We start from the raw sequence: 27,663 nt of genomic DNA on the forward strand, positions 1-27,663 counted from the left end.
AGTATATTCTGTACACGGACTACAAGGTGTTCCATGACTTGACAAGGGAGGATCCTGACATTTACTCGCCTCTCCTCTCCCCTTGCCTATTCACAGAACCTCTTGTATTCTGTAAAAGAGTACAAGGCTTATTGTAAATGGATGAGGGGGTGGGGTGAATAGACAAGATCCTTTACAGTAAGAGTCTAGACAATGGGAGATCCTGACATTTACTCGCCTCTCCTCTCCCCTTGCCTATTCACAGAACCTCTTGTATTCTGTAAAAGAGTACAAGGCTTATAGTAAATGGATGAGGGGGTGGGGTGAATAGACGGGATCCTTTACAGTAAAGGTGCCCATACACCTTGCGATTATCAGACGATTTTCGTATGCATCGACCTTTCAGCCGATAATCGTATGTGTGCATTGCAGTGTCCGACCGACAGTACTGTGCAATCGTACGACTTTTGACGGTCAGGCATGTTTGAAAACTTTGATAGATCGTACCATTTTTGCAAGGTTGCTGGCGTTTCCGTCCGTCAAAAGTCGTACGATCTACACTGCACCTGCGCTGGCGAAGGAGGATTGAGTATAACATTATTTTTCTCACTTGACCAAAATGAGCAGTTAACCCTTGCAGTGCCAGGGTATCCCTACTGCAAGGGTTCTTTGTTCCCTGGAGTACTGCTTTAAAATCCAAGTATCGGTTCAAATTAGGGATGCACCGATACTAGTATCGGTGCCGATGCCAAGTATTTGGGCTGGTGCTCGCACAAATGTTCCGATGCCTAGCCCGATACTTCCTGTATCAGGAAACCGGGCAGTGCATCATTACAGGCTGCCCAGCTTCCTGATTGGCCGGAATGCCGATCACTTGTGACGAGAGAGCATGGAGCTGGCTTCCAGGCCAATCAGGAAGCCGGGCGCAGTGTAATGACGCTGCGCTTCAGCTTCCTGATTGGCCGGGAAGCCGGTTTCATGCTCCCTCTCATGAGGTGACCAGGGAGCATGGAGCCGGCTTTCTGGCAAATCAGGAAGCCGGGCAGCCTGTAATGATGCACTGCTCCATACTTTCATGGGGACGGCTTCCCTCATAATCGGGAAGCCTGGTGGTGAGTCTTTATATGCCGCCCGGCTAATCAGGAAGCCAGGTGGCGAGTCATTACACGCCACCTGGCTTCCTGAATGGGACATCCAGTACTTGGTATGGGCGAGTACCAAAAAAAAATATCAATGCTCGTACTCAACACCAAAATACCGGTATCGGTGCATCCCTAGTTCACATAAAACACGCATCCAGAGAACATGGATAGTCCTGTAGCATCTGAATCATAAACATGGAATACAGGAAAGCGGACAAAATTATTTCTTTCATTTAAAAATCTGGTTTAGAACAATAATTAGTTGCTATAGCCAACATGGCCGCTTCCATAAAAATTAGTCACATGATATGTTGCTGAACATAGACACTATGAGGTGTCTCCTTGTACCTTTAAATCCACCCAATGCCGTTTCTGTGCACCTCGGGAGCCTCCAAAACCTGAGTAGAGATTTATAGGAATTCATACTTTTGTTCTAGTTTGGAGCCACACAAAGAGCGCCATTGTATGAATCCAATACAGGTGCCTTGTGGCCAATGAAGGTTTGACATATGCCATGTGACAGGATGGCTATAACTCCGGTAACATTGATTGATTAAGTCATTCCTGTTGGTAACTGGTATCTGAAGTCCTCTGGGGACTGGCACGCTTCTTCTCTATATCTGACTTGGCATCATGCTGTACGTTTCTAAAAACAAAATTCTTTCTGTAATTGAAACATACAACATTTTAAAGAAAAAACTATTTTTGTTAAAGTGACCACTTCCTTTGTCTGTGCAAGGCAATGTAAAAGGGCCATTCAACTCCTCCACAGCAGTATATACACCTATCCTGTATTCCCCTGCTACTCTGCCCATCCACTGAAATACTTTGCACTTCTGGGTATGGAGGAACATGTGACAGTACTAGTTCCCCATGATTGGCCCACTGTTGTCACATGGTGGTGAAGATACAGTCCGTAGCCCCCAAGTTCTACCAAGCTGGTTTAAAGCTTAAATGGTTATTAAACCCTCTGGTGTTTTTGCATATATCTATTCCTAGCAAGCAGTAGATATGCAAAAAGTGTAAAACAAAAAAACGCTTTAAAAGCAGTTTAAACTTACCTGTGTCTTCCCCGCGCGCTCCCGTTTGAAAATGTTACAATTCTCGGGCGGCCGCAAAGCATCTTGGGGCGGGCGCAATGCGCAGTTCACATTTTCGACCGGGAGACGAGGAGGGACACAAGGTAAGTCTATGGACGCGTGCGCCCGCATGCAGACACTGTGGGACAGGAAGCACCAGCAAGGACAGGAGTCGGCGCTGGATCGGAGAGCCGCAGCACCGCTGGAGGGACAGATGAAAACAGGAAAGAAGAAGATCGGATTAAGAAACATCATTTAAGGTAAGTGCTGACATTAACATTGGGGGGGAGGGGAAAAAATCTTTGACTTTAAAATGGAGCTTTCTTTTTTTTCCCCGATCCCAAAAGCCAGGAAAGGTGAATATGTATTTCTGGGGAGATTTAATGAACCCCCCACACTCTGGTTGCAGCTTAGCCGATAAAACACTTACCTTCCTCCCCACTCTGGCAATCTTCACTGGGCGTCCCCGCTTAGCACCACACGGCCTTTGCAAAGAAAACATCCCAGCAGGGTACTCTTCCTAATGCACACACGTGGTGCGAGACCATTCATTCCTATGGATGAGCTATACTCCCAGCATGCCGTAGACATCCAGTGGAGCGTGGCTTATTCATAGGAATGACTAGGGCCTCAGCATGCGGGTGCATGGGGGGAAGATGACCTGGCTAGGATGTTTTCTTTGCAAAAGCTGTGGGGCGCCAGGCAGGGCGCACAGTGAAGATCACTGGAGGGTAGAGGAAAAGATAAGATTCTTTTTCTCAGGTGGGCTCCACTAAGGATGGTGGGACTAAATTGAACAACTGTACTAATAGTATAGTACACTTGTATTATAAATGGCAACTGTACTAATAGTGCAGTTGTCATCTAAGCATCCCTTTTACCGCCGTGCTCGGTCAAAGCAAAGTGTTCCTTTAGGAAATTAAAAGAAACATCACGCTCCCGCAATGGATTACAATCTTATCTCAGCATATAGCGGGCAATAGCCTGCTATATGCTGAGTTTTGGGTCACAGGAAGAGAACTATGGCCAAAAAAAGTTAGGCCACAGTTCTCATTTGAGGTACTTAAATGCGTTGGTGTTACTTTAAGTGTACCTGTAAAAAATAATTGTATTGTTAACCTTTACCTACCTTGGGGTGTATCTGGTCCTCGGGAGTGGCTGCGATGAGGGAATCTGATCTCCTGACATTTGGCAATGACTTCATAGAGTCTGATATTTGTTTCTTTGGTTTTGGCAAGATGTTATCTAACAATTCTGCGAATATAAAACATGAGGGATCAAATATGTGTTGCCGATAGCAGCCAATCTAATACACATTTTACGTCGTTACGCTTAGTAGAAGAGTGGTATTCAAGGTCTCATTGTGAAACACTGAAGCCAATGACTGCGGCTTTTACTGCCTAATAACTGGACCTTCTTTATCAAAGCGTCAGGAAGAAATTATATTATGCAATGTGGACTCTCTTTCCCCAGCCTGTAAACATACTAATCTGCATCACCCGTAACCATAACTCCACTAGTTAGGCCTCCACACAGGGGTGTCCCTAGCCTTTTCACCCCTGAAACACCGGAGGGGGGGGGGGGCTGGAAAGGGGGCTGCTGGAGCGATGGGGGCATGGGGTTTGGACTCTGCATCATCTCCCTGCCAGCTTACATGGTTACATAGTGGTAGATGAGTCCCCATAGACTTCTATGGCACTCATCTACCTCCATCTCCTGGCCAGGAGATGAGCCCCATAGACGTCTATAGAACTCATCTACCTCCATCTCCTGGCCAGGAGATGAGCCCCATAGACTTCTATGGAACTCATCTACCTCCATCTCCTGGCAAGGAGATGAGCCCCATAGACTTCTATGGAACTCATCTACCTCCATCTCCTGGCCAGAAGATGAGCCCCATAGACTTCCATGGAACTCATCTACCTCCATCTCCTGGCCAGGAGATGAGCCCCATAGACTTCTATGGCACTCATCTACCTCCATCTCCTGGCCAGTAGATGAGCCCCATAGACTTCTATGGATCTCATCTACCTCCATCTCCAGGCCAGGAGATGAGCCCCATAGACTTCTATGGGACTTGACTGCACATGGGTTGTCAGGTGGCTGTTGGCATAGGATCTGGGTAAGCATGCATCTGTGGAGGCAGAAAGTGGTATCTATTAGGTTAGGGGAGAGGGGCAAAAAGTCTAAGTGCACTTTGTCTGAAAGTGCATGCATTTTCTATTGCGAACCTGTGCTTTGCCCAAGCATGACAACGCAGCAGATTCACTTTAATGGCAGCCCCACCAGCAGTGCATTCTCACCTTCCCTTTATTCTCCAAACACTCCATTCGGCTGCCAGAAGAAAAAAAAAAAAACCCAACAACAATCCAGTGTTACTGGATTTGGGGTAATGTGATTCACTCCTCTTCCTCCCATGTGACAGTGCTGGTGCCTGGTGATTGATACTCTTGGATGCACTCCTTACTGGGATTCCCATGCAAGGCGGGTGCTTGAAGTGACTGCGGATGGCGCCGCCAACGTGTAGATATTTGAAGAATGTCACCAGCACACAAGTTTCTTTACAGCAAAAGAAAAGTAATTTATTGACGTATGCCGTCTCTCTTTCAGGGGCGCGCAGGGTCCCTTCATCGGACACCATCATGACGATGATCTGGTGATTCGTCACTGGGACACTTTGCACTTTCACATGGGGGGCGTGGAGAGATTCCGCAGCCCTCTGTAAGCTCCAAGTTGTAGCACCATGTATAGAACATCTTTAGATTGCCATATGCCAAGGAAACAAACATATTTTATGACAAAATTGATGTCTCTGCGGTTTGAAGTGGAAAGCTAATATTTAATAACCGTAAAATAAAAAAATAGCTTGTAGCAGATTTTTAAATGGAAGATATAAATTTAGAAGCCACCAGTGCAGAAATAGTATTGTATTATGTGTCGTCCGATTACAATGATGACAGACACCGACTAGTGTGACTGTGAAAGAGCCCCGCCCCCTTACCTGAAGTCACAAGAGTGATGAGTGACTCCGAGCGGATTCTGCTGGTCCTGTGGGTCTTTGGGCTGAGACCGAGCTGTAGATCAATGGTTGAACTGGACATCTCTGGGCTTTTTTGTTTATCTACAGTTGTCGCAAAGCTAAATGGGATTTATTATATAATAACAAGTTACAGAACAACTTCCACAAGTAAAATCATCCATATCACAGCAACTGCTATCCAAATAAAGCTGAACAGACATTTAGACAAATTAAGAAGTGGAAAAAGTTACCTCTTGTGAGGCGTGTTAAATGTTTAAAGGAGAACTATGAGGTGAGTGCTTTTCACTCACCTCATAGTTCTAGCCGACCTGTGACAATGAGACTGTCACAGGTCGGCTCAGTAGATCGGGAGGTGAGCGAACAGATACAGGCGTTCACTCACCTCTCGATCCTGTCACGGCTCTCTGCCGTGACAGGGGAGGGGCTGGATTACCCCCTCCCCGATCCGATCTGCCAGCGCTGACTGGCGGAACGGACGGGGGAGGGGGCGGGTACAGCTGGCTCTGCCTCTAGATAGGCAAAGCCAGCTGTCAGTCACGCAGCTGGGTGGATCCCGGCACAATTATCGGGATCCGCTTCAGCTGCGGCCTCTCAGTATACCGCGAGCAGCAGCTCGCGGTATACTGCGGCGTCTCAGTATACCGCGAGCTATAGCTCGCGGTATACTGAGCCTAGGGTGACGGGAGGACGCTAGTTTGTGTCCTCCTGTTACCCTAAGGAGAACTATGGGGAAAAGACTTAACCCCATAGTTCTCCTTTAACGTAGAATTCTTTGATTTGTACCCGCTAGATACAGCGCTATGACTATGAGAGCTGTTCACAGAATACAAGGTGTTCTGTGAATGGACAAGGGGAGAGGAAAGGGAGGGTAAATGACAGGATCCCTTATCGGTTTAATAGCCACAGCTCTTGTAGCGTAGCGAGGTAGACCCACGTTGTTAAAGGGATTAAGCAGCAGTGTATCACGTGTCTTGGTAAGATCACTGTAGCCTATTCCCCAAGCTTTATAAAGCAGAGCAAAGGAGAACTGCTCACATGAAACAGTAGAGATGAATGGACATAGTAGGCCATAGAGGCGGCTTTAGTTTGTATGAAGAAACAGAGGATATGCAAAGTGGCTGCCGAGCCTAGATGTGCCTGCAGATCATTGCCACTGCTAAGCAAGAAGGACAACTCACTGCAAGAACAACAAGTATTTTGAAGGAAAGTCAAATAAGATTACAAAAATACAAAATTGTTTTAACATTTTAAGTCGGGATACTTCAATGTCTTTTTCTTTTTTAGGTTTACAACCCCTTTCGTTGAACTTGCTTTGCATTGCATAGCAGAGTACGGGTCTGCTTTACTCTTGACTTGAAGAATAGGTTAAGGTCCTACATACCCCTTGTCCTGGGATTCAGAGGGGCTCTAGAGGGACACAGGGATTCATCCGGAGAACAACACAGCTAGTTACAAACATCTTAAGGTGCCGTAACTTCAGAACTGTTACCACCGGGACTTTTAGGTCAGGTTCACTTTAAAGTGTATGCAAACCCCAACAATGAACTTCTCTTATTTGCTACCTTTTAGTCTAATAAATATACAATTGGAAGCGTTTTGTTACATCTGTTTGTGCAAAAATACCATGTCATAAAGCTAGAGCTGTTCTGTGATTTTTTTTTTTAATACCCTTCCTATGTTATCTCAAGGAGTCTAATTAGCTCTCCTAGTCTTGGGACTATAGAAAGATCAGTCTGTATGTTGTGGACAATAGGATAGTGGGAGGGGCTGAATAGTTTTGTAAAAGATAGCTGGGCAGCACAGACACCACTCAGCCAACAAAAATGCTGCATCCTACAACAGGACTTAGGAGCTGAGAGCATTTCTGGCAAATGAACTGGTATTTTTCTTTATCTGGGTCTAAGGTTAAGGGTCTTTAAATGGATAAGAGAGGGAGATGTGTCTGTATGGCAAACAATGTACTGCATGCATTTTTTTTTCTTTGCCTTGACATACATTTAACCTTTACACCATAAACCTTTTGTGACGGACTGAACTGTCACTGGGGCTGCTGGAGGAGCCTGAGGGCTAGCCTCCTTCCTAGAGACTATGGACCAATCCCTATTTGCCCTGTTTCGAGTTCTCATTTGCATGGCCAAGAGGACCTAGGTGAGGACTGGAGGATACTTTGCAGTTGACCAATAGGAAGGTGGTCGGTTGGGCCACCTTCAAACTGTTGTTTATAAAAGTGTGTGTGTGCATCCAATAAACGAGATTCCTGCTTGAACTTACATACAGCCTGCCTGGTGTTCTTTCTGAGCTATCACCACTGGATACGAACAGCACATAGCTGTAGTTCTAATCCCGAATTATCGGACGACTGAAATATCAGACATTGCGGTCTGAAATGAAGGAGTGCCGGGAGTGCCGGGAGAATGGAACCGAGCGAGCAGGGGCTCGTTACACCTTTATGTATGTTTTCTCTTTGTATTTTACCTGTATGGTTTCGTCCCCACGGAAGGTACCAGACTTCTTGATATGAACGGTTTGTCTGATTGAGAAACAGGGAAAATAAATAAGAGAATTAATCAAAGAAACAGACAATCCATTTGATTCAAGATGTCTTCAAAAGCAAGTCCTACCAGCAGGAAGAGGTGAAACAGATATTAAATCGATAAACATATGCAGAGTGATGATAGTATTCCATAGTACAGAAACCATCACCAACCACGTGTAAGTTTAATAAACTCAGATCAGCCAAAGAAGCCTTCTGATTGGTTGCTCGGAGTCTCTCTGCTGTACTGTCCAGGCATAAAATACTGCGGTTGGAATGGTACAAACCTCTTTTGAGGACATGATCGGCCACCTGGCTTTTGTGATTGTTAAAATCAAGCATGGCATGGAAAGGTGGCGGATGTTGTTTGATCGGCGAGGAATCCTTAGGGAATGGAGGGAAGTTACTTCTCTGAATAACCGTTATAATAAGAGGAAGGCGATTTCCAGTAACTGTTTCCCGTGTCTTTAGTGTGCTATGGCGAGGACACACATGATCAATCGTGGAGAAATCACCTGGTGGATAAGAATTCAGACAAACCAGTCAATTTTCAAATGTTATTACAGCATCCCTGGCCTTGTAAGATCCTACAACTACCTTGTACACATGGGCATCGGACTCACCAACAAAGGAGGTTGGGAGTCTGTTGATGAGCTGGGTCTTCAAAGAAACAGACTCAGCCTTCCGGGCATAAGACAGGGTGGGCTTTTCTACTGATGAGAGAAAAAAAAACAGTTTGTAGAATTTGGGGAGAAGTTAAAGTGACATTAAACCCTCAGATTTTTTAACATAAAACAATACTGTAATGTGCGCCTTACTGTAATCCATGGTAGTTTCCCTTCTCTTTGCTGCTCTTCCTTTTAAATCTGTATCTGTTCTCATGCTGGGCAGAACTTCTGTTTTGCAACAGACTGCCTTGTCTCTGGAATGGATACATGGTGTCTGTGTGTAGGTTTGTAAACTGAGCCAGCACTACAGGAAGAGGCCCTGAGCTGCAAAGGGAAGTTCTCCCCCAGCATGAGAACACATGAGGATTTAAAAGGAAGAGCAGCAAAGAGAAGGGAAACTACCATGGATTACAGTAAGGCGCACATTACAGTATTGGTTTGTTAAAAAATCTGAGGGTTTAATGTCACTTTAAGCTGTAGCTGTGCATATGGTATCCCTTCTTGTACCTGTAGGTGGTGCTGTGGCTGTCTGTACTATATCCGTCTGTGACAAGGAGCTTTCATGGGACTTCATCTGCAATAGACATATAATTATCTATTTATTACATTCATCATTAAAATTAACTCGTTTTTAAGCTGATTGATGAAAGAAAAAAAAAGAAGACCTTAAAAAGGAGAACTATGAGGTGAGTGAAAATCACTCATCCTCATAGTTCGAGCCGACGTGTGACAATTAAACTGTCACACGTCGCCTCAATAGATCGGGAAATGAGCGAACACACTCGCTCACTTCTCGATCATTTCCCTGCAGAGAGCCGTGACTGTCACTCTCGGCTCCCCTCAGGGATTTTCCCCTCCCCGCTCCGATCCTCCAGCGCTGACTGGCGGAATGGACGGGGGAGGAGGCGGGTACAGCTGGCTCTGCCTCTAGATAGGCAGAGCCAGCTGTCACTCACGCAGCTGGGTGGATCTCGACAGCATTGTCGGGATCCGTCCCGGGTGCTGCGGCGGTCTCAGTATATCGTGAGCTGTAGCTCGCGATATACTGAGCTTTGGGTCACAGGAGGACGTTAGTATATGTCCTCCCGTGACCCTTAAGAGAACTGTGGGGGAAAACACTGACCGCACAGTTCCCTTTTAAACTCTAACTTGAGCTTTCTGAATAGGGGAAAAATCTCTAATATTTTAAAGCTGTATGTGGACCTATCAGGAATTGAGAGAAATTATGCCCAATAGAAACAGAGCAGGAAAAAGAAAAAGACATGAACAGGAGATAACTTACCTTTTTTTTTCTTTTTTCAACATCCTCTCCTTTACTAGAGTTTTTTGGGACTGTGGATTTGGCCGTTTGGTTGGTTGATTCAGTAACATCCTAGGAGAAACAAAGGACAGTATTTTTTACAGGGCTCATTCACACTAGCTGCATGCTAGTGGGTTGGTGGGTGCTGACTTACCACCACACTGCTCTGTGGCTTTGGTTTGTGTTTGGAGCTGCGTTTCTGATACATATTGTTCCTCTCTTTACGAGACCGTAAACGTTTCTTTTTCTGAAAAAACTAGGGAAAAGGCAGAGTTGAACACAGTTTAGATGTCATTGCCTATTACGGCCTCATGGTCCATATTGGAGAGAATACCCAACATGCACTGAATAGTGGATGTACATATCAGCTGTAGAGGGCTGGTCAGCGGCTCAGTTCCGAAAGATGAGACCTCTACATGTGTGGCCATCACATCATTACATAGTAGCCCCTGGCAGTTACTGAAAAGTCAGGATAAACACTTGACTGAGCTCTTAAGGAAATACAACCTGTATAAAATCTGAAACAGCATGCTATAGGAAAGTTGAATACAAATATCTATGGTCTCACCTTTTCTGCCATGTTCAGCAAATGTGCAGGAAGTCCATCAGACTCGGAGCTATTTGATCCACTGGTGCTGCAAGAGGCAGTGACAAATTAGTGACATCATAGATTGCAGGCTTGTAGATAGCACGCCAACTGGTATGAGAGGTAGGGCTTAAAAGGAGAACTATGGGGTTAAGGCTTTTCCCCATAGTTCTCCTTAGGGTAACAGGAGGACACAAATTAGCGTCCTCCCGTCACCCTAGGCTCAGTATACCGCTAGCTGCAGCGTCTAGGGTGCTGCAGCTCGCGGTATACTGAGACGCCGCAGTATACCGTGAGCAGCTGCTCGCGGTATACCGAGACGCCGCAGCTGCAGCGGATCCCGACAATTGTGCCGGGATCCGCCCAGCTGCGTGACTGACAGCTGGCTCTGCCTATCTAGAGGCAGAGTCAGCTGTACCCGCCCCCTCCCCCATCCGTTCCGCCAGTCAGCGCTGGCGGATCGGAGCGGGCAGGGGGGAATCCAGCCCCTCCCCCTGCCACGGCAGAGAGCCGTGACAGGATCGAGAGGTGAGCGAACGCCGGTATGTGTTCGCTCACCTCCCGATCTACTGAGCCGACCTGTGACAGTCTCATTGGCTAGAACTATGAGGGGAGTGAAAAGCACTCACCTCATAGTTCTCCTTTTAATCTTGACTTAAATTGAAACCACCATTTCACTGCTGTCCAGCCACTGCAGCTTTAAAGTGACAGGATAATTTTAAAGCTGAACTTCGCTAAAAATATTTTTCAATGACTGCAACAGCCTTCTTCTGCCATCTATAGAGCTTGTCTTTTCTTGGATGTGGCCATATGGTGGCAGGGTCACTTTTGATCTGAGCCTTACTTAAAATATTTTTCAATTACTGCAACAACCTTCGTCTTGCAGTCTGCCTATGAGCGGCGTAGGGGGAAGCCGAGATCCCTCCTCGCAGCTGCTGGAAATGGCTGGGGTTTAGGGAAACCTGCAGTGATGTCATTGGGATTAAAAACTCATTTTTTATGCCCACAGAAGTGTTAAAAATTAAAGGGTGCAGCTTTACATAGAAAGAGAGAGATGGCGGTGAGAGATGGCGGTGAAAGAGAATAGATATTAAAGTTCAGCTTTATACAGAAGTTAAGGACCCAGGATCCAAGGAGCTCCACAAGTTCCCCTCACTTCAGCACTGTTGCTCCCCTAGTAATGTTTTAGACCAGGTCAGGTTCACTTTAATAGATGCATCAGATACTGCATAGAGAGAGCAAAAACCTTCCTAGTCATGAGAATTATCAACTAAAGCCTAGACTAAGTACAAAGAAATGACATCATATTAATTAGACAAGTAACACTTAGCATATAGAGGTGTAAAAAGTGTGAAATTCTCACATTACAACTATTACTGTTGTTTGCCTTGCTAATGAACGCAAAGTCCTAAGAAAGGCTGAGCTCTAGGATTCAAGAAAGATCTACCCTTACAGTGGGGTCCCCCGGCACTGCAAGGGTTAAATGCTCATTAACTCTAGGGGCAGAGGTAGAAGATGTAATACTTACCTTAGTCCACATTCCAGCATTCACTCTCTCCAACGCTCTGGGTTGTGGGCGGGCCATCACTGTCCTCACATACAATTATTATTATTATTATACAGGATTTATATAGCGCCAATAGTTTGCACAGTGCTTTACAATATAAGGAAGACATTACAGTCACAATACAATTTAAGACAAGATGGTAAGGAGGGCCCTGCCCGTGAGGGCTTACAATCTAAAAGGGAGGGGCAAGTGATACATGAGGAGGTAGCTGTGCGGGGGTGATTGTTTGAGAAAGTGATTGTTCAGTGGTTAGGTTGAGGTGGGATAGGCTTCCCTGAAGAGATGAGTCTTAAGGGATCGCCTAAAGGCAGTCAGTGTGGGAGATAGACGGACAGGTTGGGGTAGAGAGTTCCATAGAATGGGAGACACTCTAGTGAAGTCCTGGAGGCGAGCATGGGAGGAGTTGATGACGGAGCTGGAAAGCAGGAGGTCTTGTGAAGAGCGGAGGGGACGGTTAGGGTAATACTTTGAGACCAGGTTGGAGATATAGCCGGGGCCAGAGTTGTTGGATGGCTTTGTACGCGGTTGTTAATATTTTGAATTTTATCCTTTGGGCTATAGGAAGCCAGTGTAGGGATTGACAGAGGGGGGTTGCAGACACTGAGCGGTTGGTTAGGTGGATGAGTCTAGCAGCTGCAATGCAGGGCAATGCTGTGTTTGTCATGTTTTCCACACCAGCAGCTCTTCCGGTTGGGTTGACCAGTGATCCAGAGCTGCAGTCTGTGGCCGCCACTGACTAATCCCCTCATTCAGATGTCATTGTTCTGCTGCAGTCTTCTGGCGCCCTAGAGGATCCCAATGCGGTACAGCCAATAGGATGTGTCCATATCACCCAGGCAGCAATGTGGACACTCGAAAAAGGACCCTCCCACTGTTCAGTCCAAAAAATAGAAGACTGGGGACCCGTTATAGCTATGACTTGTATAGCCAAAACACCTTTGCATCTGATTGATATGATGTACTGGATTTTGGCTTTTAATTAATAAAGAGGAATTATGGATGGTATTTGGACTTCAGTATAGTTTTCAAACATAGAGAAGGTTCTGATTACTCGTGTGTCTCAGACAGAAACTTTGAGAATTCAACATACCTGCTGGCAGAACGTGGTTAAAAATGTGAGGGTTATCTTACACCCGTTTAGTCTTTATCCTCCAGTCATCTCCATGCACAGTTTTTATTTATCACTTAGAATGCTGGGGAATATTCAATGCACAAGATAACATTATATAGGCCAAAGTTTATGGACACCTGACCATCATCTCTATATGAGTTTGTTGGACATCCTATTCCAAAACAGTTGCCATTAATGTAGAGTTGGCTCCCTTTGTGGCTATGACAGTCATACTCTTCTGGGCAGGCTTCCACATGATTTTGCAGTATATCTGTTGAAATGTGAGCCCATTCAGCCAAAAGGCCATTTGTGAGGTCAGGTACTGATGTTGGAAGAGAAGACATGGATCGTAGGGTTGAGGTCAGGGCTCTGTGCAGGCCACTTCAGTTGCTCTACACCACACTGGTCAAACCAGGTCTTTATTAACTTGACTTGTGCACAGGGGTACCGTGATGCTGGAACAGAAAACAGAAAATTGTATACTTACCTATCGGTAATTTTCCTTTCCTGACGCCAATAAATGGCAGCATACAATGGGCTAGGGGCGGAGCCACACCCATTGTAGGCTGCCATGGATCGGCGTCAAGAAAACAGAAGTTGTATACTTACCTATCGGTAATTTTCCTTTCCTGACGCCAATACATGGCAGCATACAATGGGTATGGCTCCGCCCCCAGCCCATTGTATGCTGCCATGGATTGGCGTCAGGAAGAGGGCCTTCCCCAAACTTGCCACAATGTTGTAAGTGCATAGTTGTCTAAAATGTCTTTGCATGCTGTAGCAGTAATGGTACCCTTCATTTAAAACACCTGAACTTAATAATTTGGAGGGCTGCCCACATACTTTGGCCATATAGGTAGGTGCGATGGTCAGGTGTCTGCAAATTTTGATGATATAGTTTATCAGATGCAGCCTGTTGACTACTGCGGCTCACAAACCAACGGGTCCTATTATTACCTTGATTCAATGTCTGATAGGGAAATGTCACTGAAATTGACATCAGAATCAACATCTCTTCCGAGTTGTTTCAACTTCTCTTTTATTTCTTCCTGAACTATAGTCTGGAGCTCAGACAAACAAACCTTAAACTGAGAACAGATGGCAGTCAATAAACAGACATTCCTAAGCAACACAGCATACAATACTTATCAAAACCCTATTAAGCTGCTCACCTTGGTACTGTCAGGATCACAATAGTCCAGTAGAGTGTCACAGAAGTAATGTCCCATTGATTTGAGGTCTTTTGTTGTAAAATGAGTCCCTTTTCTGTCCCCTGTTTAAGATTGGAAAAAAATATATAAAGGCAAATTGAGGGTCGATTAAAGAGCATTAAAATGTTCCAGATTATGACCACTGTGCTATGTCACAACATAGTACTGACCACATTGGTAGGAGCCAGAGTAGTACAGACAACTGTTATAAGGAGAGAGGAGAGCTGACCACTATGCTAAGGGGCAGAGTAGTACTGGCCACAGTGGTAAGAGCCAGAGTACTATGGAGCACTGTCATAGGTAGGGAGGAGTATTAAGCATTGTGCTAAGGGGCAGAGTAGTACTGGCCACAGTGGTAAGAGCCAGAGTACTATGGAGCACTGTCATAGGTAGGGAGGAGTATTAAGCATTGTGCTAAGGGGCAGAGTAGTACTGGCCACAGTGGTAAGAGCCAGAGTACTATGGAGCACTGTCATAGGTAGGGAGGAGTATTAAGCATTGTGCTAAGGGGCAGAGTAGTACTGGCCACAGTGGTAAGAGCCAGAGTAGTATGGAGCACTGTCATAGGTAGGGAGGAGTATTAAGCATTGTGCTAAGGGGCAGAGTAGTACTGGCCATAGTGGTAAGAGCCAGAGTAGTATGGAGCACTGTCATAGGTAGGGAGGAGTATTAAGCATTGTGCTAAGGGGCAGAGTAGTACTGGCCATAGTGGTAAGAGCCAGAGTAGTATGGAGCACTGTCATAGGTAGGGAGGAGTATTAAGCATTGTGCTAAGGGGCAGAGTAGTACTGGCCATAGTGGTAAGAGCCAGAGTAGTATGGAGCACTGTCATAGGTAGGGAGGAGTATTAAGCATTGTGCTAAGGGGCAGAGTAGTACTGACCACAGTGGTAGGAGCCAGAGTAGTTTTGACGGCTGTCACAGCGGAGTAGTGCTGACTACTCTGAAAAGGCATAGAGTAATATAGACTACTGCGGTAGGGGGCAGAGGAGCTATGACCACTGTGGCAGGTGGCAAAGTAATACTGAACTTTTCGGTTGCAGCAAAGAAGTGCTAACCACTGTAGTGGGGCAGAGTAATGCTGAACTTTGTGGTGGGGGCAGAGGCTGACCTGACCTCTGTGGTAAGACAGATTAATACTACATTTTTGGGTTGGGGCAGAGTAACAATGAACTTTACAGTTTAGGCAAATCCGTGCTGACCTCTGTGGTGAGGTAGAGTAACACTTTACTTTGGGCGAGGGGGGGAGGGGCAGAGTAGTGATAACCTCTGTGGTGGGGCAGAATAATGCTGAACTCTGTGGTGGGGCAGAATAATGCTGAACTCTGTGGTGGGGCAGAATAATGCTGAACTCTGTGGTGGGGCAGAATAATGCTGAACTCTGTGGTGGGGCAGAATAATGCTGAACTCTGTGGTGGGGCAGAATAATGCTGAACTCTGTGGTGGGGCAGAATAGTGATAACCTTTGTGGTGGGGCAGAATAGTGATAACTTTTGTGGTGGGGCAGAATAGTGATAACCTTTGTGGTGGGGCAGAATAGTGATAACCTTTGTGGTGGGGTAGATTATTACTGAACCTTGTAGTTTGGGCAGAGTAGTGCTGCCCAGTGTGGTAGGTGACATACCAATGCTATTCTCTGTGACCAAGGAAAGGGTAGTACTGACCATTACAGTGAAGGAATGCTCACCTAGTGTAGATCCCCCAAAGGTAGACTCCATGGTGTAACTGTTTCTGATGCCGTGGCGCCACATTACTATTCGTCCTGTACCTTCTTTACTTTTCTGCACTTTAAACTTACAGCCTTTAAAAAAGAACTGTAGACAAGGTACACTGTCAATGTCATGTCTGTTTGGGGATAAATCAGTATTGCACTGCCCTAAAATCAGTCATGCCATATTCCCTATTGCAGCGATATAAGAACTAATGTAACCATATCTTCTCTGACAATCTGAATTACCTTATCAGGAGCATTCTTGCTGAGCATTAAAGGAAAGACCCTCTCGTGTAGCCTGGACTCGGGATGAGCCTTGTTGTTACAGCCATACATGAACACATTATTCTTACGACTGTGTCCATGGAAGTCACAATACAGAAGAACTTCTCGTTCCATTACAAGCCTGAAAAAGAAGAAGAGTATATGTCTTGCTGCTCTAAAATGCACTTCTCTACTCAGATACTTCTTTCCGGCTTAAAGGAATACCCTAAACCAGCGGTCGCCAACCTTTCGGACCTCATGGACTACTAAATTCATAATTTTAAAGCCATGCTCAGTCCCGGTACTGATGAGATGCCCCGCCTCCTGCAGAGCCCGCACTGTACGGGAGGCGGAAGACAAACCGCAGCAACAGCTATGATAAGGAACACGCCGCTTCTCAGATCACTGGCAGCCTGTACTGAGAGCTGCGCATTGCTTGTGACAGCCGCTGCTTGAGTCAGTGAGAGGCATCTCCGGAGCTTCGGTGCCGCTTCAATGATGGTCCAGCCTGCATGGCATCAGAGGGGGCCGGGGGGCAATTGCCTTCCTACCCCCCGGCTCAGTCCGCCCCTGGTCGAAACAATACTGAAGCGTACGGCTCGGCAATGGTTGCCGCATACAACTTAAGACTACCCTGACGTCACGCTGCGCCTCTCTTGTTTCCCCCTCTCTAGTACAGTTTGTGAATTTAGTGCAATATAAAAGGTGAAAATTGTCATTCAGAATATAAGAATTTCTTAGAGTATTATTTTTGTTTTATTAATAATAAAACATAAAAAATGCAAATAATGTCCATTTTCTCGAGGACCATCGGTTTGTCGACCGCTGCCCTAAACTGTTCATACCTGCTTCTTGCTGGGCTGACAATTCAGAGCATCTTCTTTGTTGTGTCTGCAAATTTTAGAGGTAGCTCACCTTTTTCTATCTGAATGAAGTCATGCGCCTGTCTGGCCGTCTCTAATGGCAGGTCCAAGTCATACAAAAACATATGAAATCCTGCATCCCTTGCTGCTCTTTCAACATAAATGGGCTGTGCTTTTCCCTTTGTCTACTAGATTTCACATAGCAAGTATATGATCAGTAGCCTCAAAAGGAGAAAACCATGGATGAAGGAGTTTACATAAGTCCCTACTGGCTTTCTGCAGCGAGTACCCTTCACTGGTCTTTTGGAGCAATTTGGAGGGATGCTCACCATATTGGCCATATAGTGTAGGTGGTATGGTCAGATATCCACAATCAGACATATAGTGTACCATCTATCTGATTAGGACCTCACCTTTTAATCATAGCCCTTGTGTGCCAAATACACGGGAAGGAGTCCTTCAGCATACTCCGATAGTTCCTGTTTAGATCCCTCCCAGACAGAGAGCAGCGGTAATTTCCAACAATTACCCCATCTGGATTCAGCATGGGAATCACTTTGAAAATAAACATATCCCTAAGCAGCTGAGCATCAGGAGAGTCACTAAGGATGAAATCCAAGAAGCCTTTCATCATCCATGAGCCATTGGTCTCCCCAGGATGTACCCTGGCGGTGACCACAACTGCTTTCTTACTAGTGGCCAACTCAGGATTCACTGATGGGGAAGTAATAGTCATCAAATAGACCGTGTTACCGGCCAGGCTCCTACACAAGGCCCGGAGTTTGCAGTACTGGGAGCGTTCCGGGTCACTCGTCCATCTTTGAATATCCTTATGCAGGTCGGAATATGTGTACGGATAACAGTGTGCAAAGTAACAGGTATCATTGTCATTGGGAAACTCAAAGGTCCAAGTCATGCAGTACAAAGAGCCGCCCTCCTGTGAGCGAGAGTTACGATAGTACTTTATATCTTTCCCTTCTCTCTTCCACCCGTCTCCTGTGAGGGCGGCATTGTGTTCTGAGTACATGAGAGGCTTCATGCCGGCATTGTACAGGCTGTTGCTCTTCATCAGGTTAGTGATAGTAAAGCGGTAAGGGACACCTTTCTTTGTGTTCTTCACCTGGAAGTAGAACCATTGGGTGTGCTTGCTGGTGTAGAGGTCAGTGCGTAGGGTCAGTTCATACTCATAGGTCCCTCTGGATAGATAAAAGAAGATATGAGCAGATCACAGATAACATGCTATGTATTCAAATCCAACACAAAACAAAACTGTGGCACACTTCGCAGGGCCTTGCTTAAGTTTTAGACCCTTGACCAATTCTCGAAATGTACAGGTTAACAAACTATTATTATTGCAAAACGCTGATCCTCAAAATCAGTTGTTTTAATGAGACAAAAAGAAAGAAATATGTTATTGTTACTATTGTTGAGAGACTTTTTGCAGCACATAAAATGGAACTTGAGCAAAAACAGTTTTCTTGTTGAATAGAGTGAGGTTAAGCTCCGCTAACTGTATTAGCTTTACTAGCCAGAAGAATATCTTTTGTGCCACTCTCTGACTTAGTTTCACTTTGTTACAGGGCCCAGATGTGTTTGATTTCAATGTTAAGCTTCTCCAATAGCCACCCCCCTGTCCAATAAGCATGCCTTTACTGGGGACTGGTAGCTGGCAGGGCCTAGACTTAAAGTGACATTAAAGTCAAATCCCCCCCATCCACAATGTTGCTTTAAGGACTTACCTTAAATGATGCATCTTGATCCATTCATCTTCTGCTTTCCTGTAGTTTCCAGCAGTCCCTCCAGTGCTGGTGCCGGTCTCTGATCCAGCGTTGACTGCTGTGTCTCACGGTGTCTGTGCGCATGCACACTCCCGGCTGCGTGCATTGACTTACACTGTGTCTCTCCTCTTCTCCCGGCCGAACCTCTTTACTGTGCATGCGCCCGCCCCATTCATCCTTCATGGCCGCGGGAGAATCTGCAGATCTTCGGAGGGGAGCGAGCGGCAGAGACACAGGTAAGCAATAACCTTTTTGATAACTTAATTTTTTTTTTTGCATATATCTTCTGCTTGCTAGCAACAGATTCTACTTTAAAGATAGAAAAAGCCACTACCCAAAGTTAACTTAAAACTAAACTTCAGTCTTGCCCAGTTGTACCGGCTCCTCTCCTGGACTGAAATTGCTTACTCTGATTTCACTGTACACTGTAAGTTACTCACAATGTGCCCCGAAAGCTGCAACCTTATTGACCTTGGCATGCCCCTTTTATTTACCGGATTTCAGTTCTTTCAATCATAAAGGCTCAGCCTTACATGCGGGTGTCACATAGAGCAAAGTCCCATCCCACTCCTGACCGGTAAGTCCCTTTGGAATAGGTGGGTGCAGCAGTGACAAACGGATGGTGCCGCTCAATATCGGAAAAGAAGGGGTCAATGGCACTCCAGTATGCTGATCAATATCTCTTTAGTGCTGCATGCTCAGTATCACATAACACGACATTTCGGGGCCACGCAGGGTGCCCTTCATCAGGAAAAACAGTGATGGCATCAGGCAAAACAGCATACTGGAGTGCCAGTGACTCCTTCTCTTCTGTTACATAGGACAGTCTGCAGGCAAATGCACACTGCATAAGAATGCCCACTTCCCTACACGGACATCCACTCATTAAGGCATACTGATATTTGGATAACTCCTCCTAAGAGCCAGCCCATTGCTTATATCAGGGCAAAGGGCTCTCGAGAAGAGTACTGTGGTAGGCTGCTGTTATGTTTTCAGGAAGCTTTATACACCACCAGCCATGATTTGCCTACATTGCATAGAGGAGCGCAGGTGACATCACTCGGTATATAAGTATATATACATACACAGGGCTTGAAAAATCCACTCGTCCGTGACGGTGGAGCCCGACGAGCAGCTTCCCGGCCGGCCGTTGTAATTACACGGCCGGCCGGGAGCTTTACAGGCGCTCGATTGCTTGTATCAGAAGCTGTCACTGCCGTTGCCGGTCCTGAGATCCGCTGTGCCCGATGCGGCACAATAAAGAAGCATAAAAAAAGAAAACATTTTTTTTAAATCCCCGCCCCCCACATACACACGCAGATATGCGTCGGGTGCGCCTACGTGCAAAAACGACGAGTGAGAGCAATAATTTTAGAGCCATTAATCACTGATAACACTAAACTGATGAGCAGCAAAAGCGTTATAATCGTCGCCTATGGGCGTTTTTTGTGATTTTGCGGGCGCACACAATTTAAGGCTTGACATGTTCGGTGTCTATTTACCCGACGTGACCCTGACTTTTATGTTTTACTAAAAATATGGGTAAGAATAAATGTTTTATAACAGAACGTAGGGAAACTTTTTTTTTATGGTACTTTTTTCATTATATAGTTAAAAAAAATAACCCCCGTGGGGTCACAAAAGAAAGCTCTATCTGTCACCAAAAATGTTTAACATAAATTGCAAGGCTATAGTCCGGTCATGCTGACTGGTGACATTTTTGACTGACTGGTGAGACACCGTCAAATTTTTCAAGCCCTGTACATACATATATAAGTATAATGAGGTATGCAATTAAAACAGAAAGCTTCTATTTAAAAATATCATTAGCATGTTGATAGGAGGGGGGAGGAACCAGGGAAGGCAAAATATAAGCATAAAAAACTTCAGCTTTAAATCAGTGAGGGGCATATAAGAGGACCCGAAGCTAATAAAAGTATTATCAAGCATCAGACGTGTTGTCTGCTCATAGGCAGCTATTTCACTATTAAATTGGAGTACAGGTTCACTTACTAAAAAAAATTCTGCAGGGCACTATGAGAAATCAGCAGATGTATAAATGTATGTAAATGCTGAATTCTAACCCCATGCCTCTGAGTAGTGGGCAGTAGAGGAAAGTTTCCCGATTCCCAGGAAATTTGTGTCTGTGATTGTGTTTGCAGGACTGGATTAGGTCACTCACACTTTGACAGCTTTGTGGAGATTACCGCTTTCAAATCGAGATTCAAACTGCAAATTGTTGTTATTTTTCCCATCGACGTTTGTGGAAGGTGTATGATTGACACAGCGACGTCCGCCAGTTCGGGAACCGGTGAAGTAAGACCCTTTGTAAGCTGCAGGAGGAGTCATGAAGGAGATCGTTTTAGATAAATGAGTAAAAGATTCGTGTATACAAATAATCTGATTGATGTGTGATGCTTATACTTTGTTTTCTAAAGTCTAGTTTGTCATCTCTTATATATAGTTGAAGGAGATCATCTTTGCTTATTACAGTGTAGTCTCTGATTCCCAATTTGTAATGTTGCACTGGGATTGCGCTTTCCTAGATAGTCAAAAACCGCCTTTGGGACTGCAGTGCAACCAATTCAAAGCTAAATGCGTTGGTAGATATGGTTGCAGCCCCAAAGGCAGTTTTGATATTTGGGAAGTTCCGCAAGAACCCGGGTACTGTTCATCAAGCTTTTCTTCTTTGTAATCATATAATTTCAAATGTTAACTTCAGGTAGCTAGTCATGTAAGCTCTCACAGACAGGGCCCTCCTTACTATCCTGTATTGTAACTGGAATGCCTTCCTTATATTGTAAAGAGCTGAGCAAACTGTTGGCGCTATATAAATCCTGTATAATAATAATTAGGGATGCACCGATACCAGATTTTCGGTATTGAGTACGAGTACCGATATTTTGCTGTCAGTACTCGCCGATACAGAGTACCGATACCGGTGCTTCTGCTGGCACGGAGGGTGAAGGCATGCCGCCCGGCATCCTGATTTCCCGATAAGCTCACACCATGTTTGGCCGGCTCGATGATCATTGGCTGGGAAACCGGTTGCCCAGCCAATCAGCATCAAGCCTGCCTAACAGCCGGGGTCGATGCTGATTGGCTGGGGAGCCAGCTTCCCAGCCAATCAGCATCGAGCCGGCTTCCCAGGCAATCAGGAAGTCGGGTGGCTCCATGCCGATTGGCTGGAAAGCGGTCTTCCCAGCCAATCAGCATGGAGACGGCTTCCTCTGACCGGAAGTTCCGGGAACGCGAAGGTATCGGAGCATTTGGGCCAGTACAAGTACTCACCCAAATACTTGGTATCGGCACCGATACCAATACCATTAACAATACTAGTACCGATTTGTGTAAAAAACAAAAAAATCAGATTTAAAAATGCCAGAAATCAGTAAAATGTTCTGTGCTGGCAGGCTGGAGTAAAAGTATTTTATCTTCTCTACTTACTGGAGAGCTCTTGAACAAACTGTACGACTTTGTAAACCTTTTTTTTTTGATGCTCATGGAATGTACTTAGCTGATTTAAAATGGAAGTTCAACAGGCTTTAAATATGACGTTATTACCTGGTCTGATTTCATACACCACTTTGCCATCTCCTTCCGCAGAACCTGCTGGCATCGCTTCCCTTCCAGTATGCCTGTAGAAGAGCTCTGGATGGGGTGGATCCCATTCTATATGAGGACACAGGACAAAGAGAATATTAAGAATGCTTTCCAGTAGTATACTTTATGGTGATCGTACCAGAAACAAACCAATTAAAATAATCCAGATACAACTTTATTCCGCTAGGGTCAGGGAATAATCGTGTAGCATAGCCACTGTACAGGACGCCAGGAAGGAGTCCTGGATGGACGGTATATCCCTCCCTTGTTTAGGTGGTGGTCACGTTAAGGTCACCTTGTTTTCAGGGTTCTCGCCAAGCAGGGTGAGGGGTTTCGGGTTGGACTTGTAAGGGAAACTGCTAGGCAGTCTTCCCAGAATTGTTAATTACATGGGCCCCGGAATGCGGAGGCTCAGAGAGATTTTGGGTGGGACAGAGCCTCCATCCCTGACTACAGCCAGTTCTGGTAATGAAAGGGTTAACCCACCAGCCAGGAGGGTGTGTCAAAAAGGAACAGGAAGCCAGTCAGTGGCGTCCTGAGGCCGGGTGTCACCCAGAGTGGTTACCGGGTGACACCCCACAGTGACATCAGCATGCATGCACATGACGTCACCGCACATGCGTGGCAATCTTATGGATACCTGCCGGCCGCCATCTTGGTAATGGACACCTGCAGAGAGAGGGGAGGGAACAGACACCCAGCGGGATAAGGTATGCTGCCGGGCCCCCTCCTCTCTCCCGAAACCGGCCGAGTGCCCAACTTTTCAGGGGGGGGTGACACCAAAGTAACTGTCAGTCATTTTGGTGTCACCCAGGTGTGGGCCGCACACCCCCACACCCCTTGTGACGCCACTGTCTGTGAGGAGTGTTTGGAGCAGAACACATGGCTGTGTGTGTGTTCAGCTGTGGAATACCGTCTACTGATACACTGCTGGGGCACCTGTGTCCATACTGGAACCCTCTGTGAGCAGGCTGGGACTCTAACCCTGAGGTGGGACTTGGTATACAGGCGCTGAGCCGAATCTTGTGTTTGCTGAATATAAGCCATTTTTATTTGATTGTTTGAAGAAAAGAATAAAGTTTTTATCCGCTGATACGGCTGGCTACGGGTCATATCCGCCCTGAATATTACACCACATACATGATTTCTCTCACTAGGCCTTGATGAAGGGGGTCTTTTTGGACCCCCAAAATGTGTTGGTTATTCTACGCGATTGTTCCCTGACCCTGTGGAAAAAAAGTTGTATCTGGATTATTTTAATTGGTGTGGTGCTTCAGTTCCTACATCTACCGTGTTCACTGTCAAGCCAAGAATACTGTGGAGACCTTTAGGCTAGTGACAGCTGCCTATCCATTAGTGCAGGGGTAGCCAAACTGAGGCCCTCCAGCTGTGGTGAAACTACAAGTCCCATGATGCATCTCTCTCCAGGAGTCATGTCTGTGGCTGTGAGAATCTTGCAATGCCTCATGGGATTTGTAGTTCCACCACAGCTGGAGGGCCGGAGTTTGGCTACCCCTGCATTAGACAAATTACACATATTCACATCACTTTGCTACTATTAGATGATAAAAACAGAATAATCACACAGGTCCAGTGCACTCTTTCCACTTCCAAATATTCCATTCATCATCCCATTAAAACAGGACTCCAGCATGTTTTTAGTCAACATGGAGTTCCACTTTAAGTGACAATAAAAATGTAAACTAGATTGCGCTACTATGTTCTACCAGCTTTATATGCAATCTTCCTATTGCTGCACAGCCCACCAATCAGGAGCTGACATGGTCACTGCCCCACCTCCTGCTTGCTGCTTGAACTTTGGACCATCACCATATTCGTGACACCCACCCCGAGTACCTCCCCTTTCCACAGATACTACCACTTTAATCCTGATTCCAACCTTTAGCCGACATGTCTGCCACTTTTAATCCTACATAAAAGACAGAACAAGGAAAAAACTAATCAACTATTTTATAAAAATGTTCTTTATTGATCATTACCAATGTGAGTGATCTCTCCAGGAACGACTTCACATTCTGCAGGCCAGCGCGGAGATTGCAGGAGGCCATTTTCCCTGAAGGTAGAGAATAATCCTCGGGGTTCCCTGAGGCGTGGGATTATTTGCCCTTCCTGATTATCAAAGACAATCTGTCTGCTCTTAAACACGGTGCTCTCCAACAACAGCGTGTCTGGAAGAGAAAGAGAAAAAGCACTCAGACCGGTTCTGTGGCCAGATACAGTCTTCAGCAAACAATATCTGAAAGAAAAGGAATATGTACTGAAAGAATAGGGAGGCTGTCAGTGCTGACCCATCTTCCTGGAAATGTTAGTTGTCTGGCTGATCCAAAAACGTTCTGGAGGAAGCCTGCAGATCAGGACAGGGCAGTACAAGTTATATATATAGTGGACTTGGGGGCCCTGAATGGAGATACTCCTACATAGGGACCTGCTAGGCTTTATTTAGCTATCTGCTCCCTGTTTAGACCTGCGATCACAGTGACTGGCAGGGGGAAGACTTCCAGCACTGACTTTCCTTGCAGCTCTGAGATGCTATGCTACCAAATGTAGAGAGCTGTAAAGGAAGCCAGTAGCGCAAGAATAAAAAACTATGAAATGTGTTGTCCTTATGTGATTGAGGAAGCTGAATGATAAGGAATATAGGCTCATGCACTGCATAGTTTATACGAATCCGCAGGGAGCAATATTGTATCCTATGGGCTACATGACCCATAGGACTGACCATGCACACTGGTCAGTTTTGTTCCACAGCTTTAAAGGCCAAGCTTACCCTTTTTACCTTTTTTCATGTTACACGTATACTCTGGGTGTACCAGGAAACATGGTCATGTGACCACCTCCAGAAAATGGCTCCGCCCACACAGCCGCATCGTCCATTCACAGATCCTTTTGTGAATGGAGAGACTATGATCGTGTTTGCAATGCTTTACTCGCTCCAATGCAAATGATATGAAATGCACATTTCTTCTTTTATGAACATGTGTGCATTTATTTTCATTTTTTATAAGGTGGAAGTTACCTTTAAGCTGCATAAACCAAAACTAGAAAAATCTGCATCCAGGGTAGAGAGTTTGGCCTTATTTGTACAATGTACCAATGTAAATGTTAGTGCTAAAGATTGCATGCTTACAGCATAATGGACTCTCTGCTCAGGGCTGACATGTAAACATAGTGTGTAATGAGTGGGCGCTGCGCCACTAATTACAATCTATTTACATGTCATTCATGTGGCGATGTGCATGCGCAGAATGGCCTGAACTAGCGGTTCATTATGCACATTCAGGGCCAACATGCAAACAGTGTGCAATCAGCAGCAGTCCCCCCTGATTACATACCATTGTTTACATGTCAGCCTGCCGCCTTTGCTTCAACAAGTCATTCACTTGTCATGGGAGAAGTGGCCATACAAGCTGCCTGTACACATTTCAGCATTGTGGACTCTATGTTGGTGTTGTTCAGATGCAGTACGGACAACTTTTTGAGCAGAAGTTGAAGCCAGCGTGATCCTGCATAAAATGTTATACAGCCGTGAGCCCGAGGCCTATTTGTGATGACGCCATGCTATTTGCTATTTTATTTACGCAAGTCCATACTATCTTCACAGAGCTACAGTCACCATGTTCAATACCTTATCTTTTACAATGCAATCCTAACAATCCCCTTTCTAGCATATGCTGTATATATGTCAAAAGATGTATTACAATAGCCAAGGTTCTTTAAGACAGCACTCATCTTTCATCATGGCCATCAATCACTGAGATACCATGGCACTCTTTGTGTGTTGCCCTTTCTTTAGCCCACAGGAAACTGTTCCTGGCATGGAAAGTGTTTGTTTTGTTGGCCTCCCGGGCCAATATTCTCAGCCCTCCCCTGAAAGGCAGACAGATATTGTAAAATGAGTTATTGCTCCCTCTTGCACAAATCTCTATGTTTAATATAATGACAAAAATATGGAAGAATGTAAAAGCGTGAAAGTCACATCAAGAAAAAGTTTAAGGTAAATAGTATAATATATGTTCTCACTGAAAATATACTCTACCCTCTCTATAACATCTTATACACAACATTATATCCTTCTCTAGTGTACACATTGGATTTTAGCTGGACTGGAAGGCTTACAAATCAGTTTCTTCTGGTCATGGGAGAATCTGTCTGAATCGCTGTCTGTAGGGGTTTGTTCCTTCCTTCTGTTTCTCCGGGCTGGACGCAGTAACATTTCTTCTTCTTTAGTTTTATTTTCTGTAGTAAGCATAGTTATAAATTAAATATATTGGTGCTGTATATTTAAAAAGTTTAAAAAGTGACAGTGTGTTTGTAAATAATTGAGGACATAGTATGGTTACTGTGTCCCCAATTATGAATGAATGGGAAGTGATCTACATCACTTCCTGTTCATTCATGATTGTAGATATAGTAAACATACTCTGTTCTCATGTTATGAATGGACAGGAACACTCAACATAGAGGATTCCTGTACATTGATAACAGGCGCTGCAGAAAAAGAGATTGAGGATTCTGTGTCCACAATCTCTTTTTCTATTTTAAAAGGGAAATAAAGAATTTGAAAAGGTTAGAAAAAAATTGGGGGGGTTTCAGTTTCGGCCTGACATTTTTTTTAATTTTCGGTTTAAAATAAATTCATTTCGGTGCACCTCTAATGCATAGTTTAGTTACTCAATTAGCATCCGCTGTTATTGGGACAGAAAACAGTTGAAAATCCAGCATTTTGCAGTTGTCACAAAAAATGGGATGAGAGGAAATCTTCCAAAGGGGACAGCATTTCCAGTGAGAACTGTCTAATAGGGGATTTCCTATAACTTTGTCGTTATTTCCTCTCCTCCCCTGTTAACTCAACAAAACAGGAAGTGAATGTAATCTCCCCAACAGGCCACATAGATTCTAGTCCTTACTTTATCAAAAGCTATGAAAAATGTTTTGGCTTTAGATATACTTTTAATTTAACCCCTTCGTGACTGACGACGTACAGTGTACGTCGCCAGCATCGGGGCTGTTTAAACATTGTCTTATTTCAATGGTGGATAATAATAAAAACAAAAAGTTATTATATATCCCTGACAGGAACTTCATAATGCAGCAGATGTGTACCTACCTTTATAATAGCCATAATATTTCAGGTGACGTTGCATGAAGCTGTCATATGGATCTGTCAGGAGCTGCAGAAAAATATCAGTTGCAATTATAATAAATATA

At 45.0% G+C, this 27,663-nt stretch overlaps 1 protein-coding gene across 1 annotated transcript; it reads right to left on the reverse strand.

Annotated features, from left to right (window-relative positions):
• Positions 1 to 1,730: 1,730 nt before the first annotated feature.
• AGBL2 (ATP/GTP binding protein like 2) lies at positions 1,731 to 27,650 on the reverse strand (the record flags this gene model as incomplete). Its single annotated transcript, XM_018559719.1, has 20 exons — positions 1,731 to 1,767; positions 3,330 to 3,454; positions 5,202 to 5,338; positions 7,716 to 7,770; positions 8,061 to 8,288; positions 8,397 to 8,486; positions 8,949 to 9,015; positions 9,724 to 9,813; positions 9,896 to 9,997; positions 10,310 to 10,376; positions 13,963 to 14,093; positions 14,178 to 14,278; positions 15,903 to 16,029; positions 16,173 to 16,332; positions 17,467 to 18,249; positions 21,014 to 21,164; positions 22,396 to 22,503; positions 24,435 to 24,623; positions 26,572 to 26,691; positions 27,563 to 27,650. Coding segments are annotated over 20 exons (2,934 nt in total), but the record flags the coding sequence as incomplete, so codon positions are not given.
• Between the last annotated feature and the right edge of the window lie 13 nt (positions 27,651 to 27,663).

The sequence above is a fragment of the Nanorana parkeri genome, unplaced genomic scaffold (genome assembly GCF_000935625.1).
Source record: "Nanorana parkeri isolate BGI_ZX_2015 unplaced genomic scaffold, ASM93562v1 scaffold414, whole genome shotgun sequence".
NCBI lineage: Eukaryota > Metazoa > Chordata > Amphibia > Anura > Dicroglossidae > Nanorana > Nanorana parkeri.